The sequence below is a fragment of the Carlito syrichta genome, unplaced genomic scaffold (genome assembly GCF_000164805.1).
Source record: "Carlito syrichta isolate Samal-C Ts95f unplaced genomic scaffold, Tarsius_syrichta-2.0.1 Scaffold157972, whole genome shotgun sequence".
Lineage (NCBI taxonomy): Eukaryota > Metazoa > Chordata > Mammalia > Primates > Tarsiidae > Carlito > Carlito syrichta.
Genome location: NW_007102068.1, coordinates 20,576 through 23,000, shown reverse-complemented (window position 1 = coordinate 23,000; position 2,425 = coordinate 20,576). Strand labels below are relative to the sequence as shown.

The following is a 2,425-nucleotide window of genomic DNA, read 5'->3' as shown; positions in this document are numbered from 1 at the left end:
CCGCGGGGCTGCGGGAAGTCCGGCTCGAGCCCCGGGCTCGAGTTCTGCGAGGGCGAAGCCCAGCGTCCGGCCGATCGTTCCCGGGGTCTTCTCCGTCTCGTAGGCGTGTCCGATGTCCTCTTTGTGATCAGGGTTGAGCGGATCGACAGCTCTCGGAAAGGTGGTTCTCCTGTCGAGGTGCAGGGTGGCGGCCTACTTTAATATCATTGTCGTGGGCTAGTTTCCGTATTCTGGTTGGCAGCTGGCACTCTTCCGCGGCCAGTGTATAATGTGAGATGGTAAACATGAGGAATGCTGAATAAGGTGATTCCGTGTCTTTCGTAGCAGAAACCTCAGTGGTTGGTCTCTGTAGTGGAACTCAGGTAGTACGGGAAAATACTTCCTGAGTAGCCTAGAAGATCGCATGGTTTGTGTAGGGTCTTTAATTAAAAAGTAGTTTGTCAACCACAAGCACGAACACGTGGAGCGCATAGCATGCCTTGTAGTAGGCACTTTTTAACAGCTTTATTTAGATGTTCAAATGTTTATGTCTTGTGCTTCATGACTTGGAAAGCTAGTAAAATTGATCTTCTAATTAGAATTAAGTTTTATGCTCCTTTTTCTTGCAGAAAAAGAGCAGCAAGAAGCAATTGAACATATTGATGAAGTACAGAATGAAATAGACAGGTAATGTTTTTCTTAACTTGCTTCGGAGAAGTCTTGAGATGCATCTCATGGGATGGTAATCATTGAAACTGGTCAAATAAACCCACCGGCTGTGGAGAGTAGATTATGACTTGGTGGGAAGAACTGTGTAGAGGGTGTTATTTTTCCGTTTGGTATTTGTACCATCACAAGAGTTTTTGATGGAAGTATTTGCTTCCAAAGGCTAGAAATTGAATGCAGTGTAGGCCTTCTGATAGTTCAGCAGTCTGGCATCAGTGTTGCTCTTATTTGCTCTGTAACTTTGTTACTTGATTAGTAGCTTTATTTAGAAATACTGTTTTAGGGAAACAGAATTGAAGCTTGCCTGGAAATAGATTGGATGAAATAAATGCACGATGTTACCAGAATGCTCAGTTTGGGCACTCTTAGGACCTAAGTCATTACTGAGTGCTTGTTGAAGCAGGTAAAATAACCATGATTTGACCCGAGTCTGGACCTGTAAACTAGGTGATAAAGTTATTGTAGCTTGGTGCTTCAACAGTTGTAAAGCAATAAGAGCAAATACATAATCATCTCAACCAGTTTTTGTGTTTACCTAATACGTCATTGTCAGTATGTCTGCATTTCCTTCAGACTTAACGAACAAGCCAGTGAGGAGATTTTGAAAGTAGAACAGAAATATAACAAACTCCGCCAACCATTTTTTCAGAAGAGGTCAGAATTGATCGCCAAAATCCCAAACTTCTGGGTAACAACATTTGTCAACCATCCACAAGGTACGTTGTGGACAGGGCATTATTCAAGGTATGGTGTGTTGGGATGGAGGATGCTTGATGAGGGGGGCTTACTCCAGCATGGATTGTAGGCAGAGGTTGAAACCCTCAAAGAGGAGAAATCTGCTGTTAATGCTTGCTGTCTATTTTTAAATGGCCATATTCTAATTGCTTGAAGAAAGACAGTGACACTGATCAGTTTGCCTTGAGTTAATGGGTTTGTAAAACCAAAGAGGCTCACTAGATCTAGAATAATTTACAAGGGATCACTTAAGTTGTTAGTGTTTGCCTGTTGAAAATTTGATTGTCCTGTCATTTTCTGATTTAGTGTCTGCACTGCTTGGGGAGGAGGACGAGGAGGCACTGCATTATTTGACCAGAGTTGAAGTGACAGAATTTGAAGATATTAAATCAGGTTACAGAATAGATTTTGTAAGCATCCGTAACTTAATTTGCTCTCACCACTGTAGAAATTAACTTGAGCTTTGGTTTGAAGAGTTGATTTCTAATCCTGCAATTATTTATTGCAGTATTTTGATGAAAATCCTTATTTTGAAAATAAAGTTCTCTCCAAAGAATTTCATCTGAATGAGAGTGGTGATCCTTCTTCAAAGTCCACTGAAATCAAATGGAAATCTGGAAAGGTATGTTTTCAGGAATTAATGCATAAAATATATTGCATCTGTTGGTTTAGTTGAATCACTTACTAGTACTTGCTGAGTTGGTAATGTGTTAAGTGCAAAACCTTAAAAATATAAAAAATGCCAGTGTGAGCCAGGCTCGGTGGCTCAGCCTGTAAATCCCGTGCCTTTGGAAGGCTGAGGTGAGTAGATTGCCTGAGCCTGTGGGTTCGAGACCTGCCTGGGCAGCGAGACCTCATCTCTACAATAAATCCAAAAAATGAGCCGGGCATGGTAGCGTGCGCCTATAATTCCGGCCACTTGGAAGGCTGAGGCGGAAGGATCACCAGAGCCCAGCAGGTCGAGGCTGCGGTGACCAGGAGCAGA

The 2,425-nt window shown here is 42.5% G+C and overlaps 1 protein-coding gene across 1 annotated transcript in view; it reads left to right on the top strand.

Moving 5' to 3' along the window:
- Nucleotides 1–546: 546 nt before the first annotated feature.
- Nucleotides 547–2,425, top strand: part of SET (SET nuclear proto-oncogene) — a 4,715-nt gene continuing 2,836 nt past the window's right edge. The window contains exons 1-4 of the mRNA XM_008051041.1: nucleotides 547–666; nucleotides 1,279–1,421; nucleotides 1,747–1,850; nucleotides 1,949–2,062. Of these exons, the coding sequence (XP_008049232.1) occupies nucleotides 590–666; nucleotides 1,279–1,421; nucleotides 1,747–1,850; nucleotides 1,949–2,062 (438 nt within the window). The 5' untranslated portion in view covers nucleotides 547–589. The remainder of the gene's footprint in view (nucleotides 667–1,278; nucleotides 1,422–1,746; nucleotides 1,851–1,948; nucleotides 2,063–2,425) is intronic.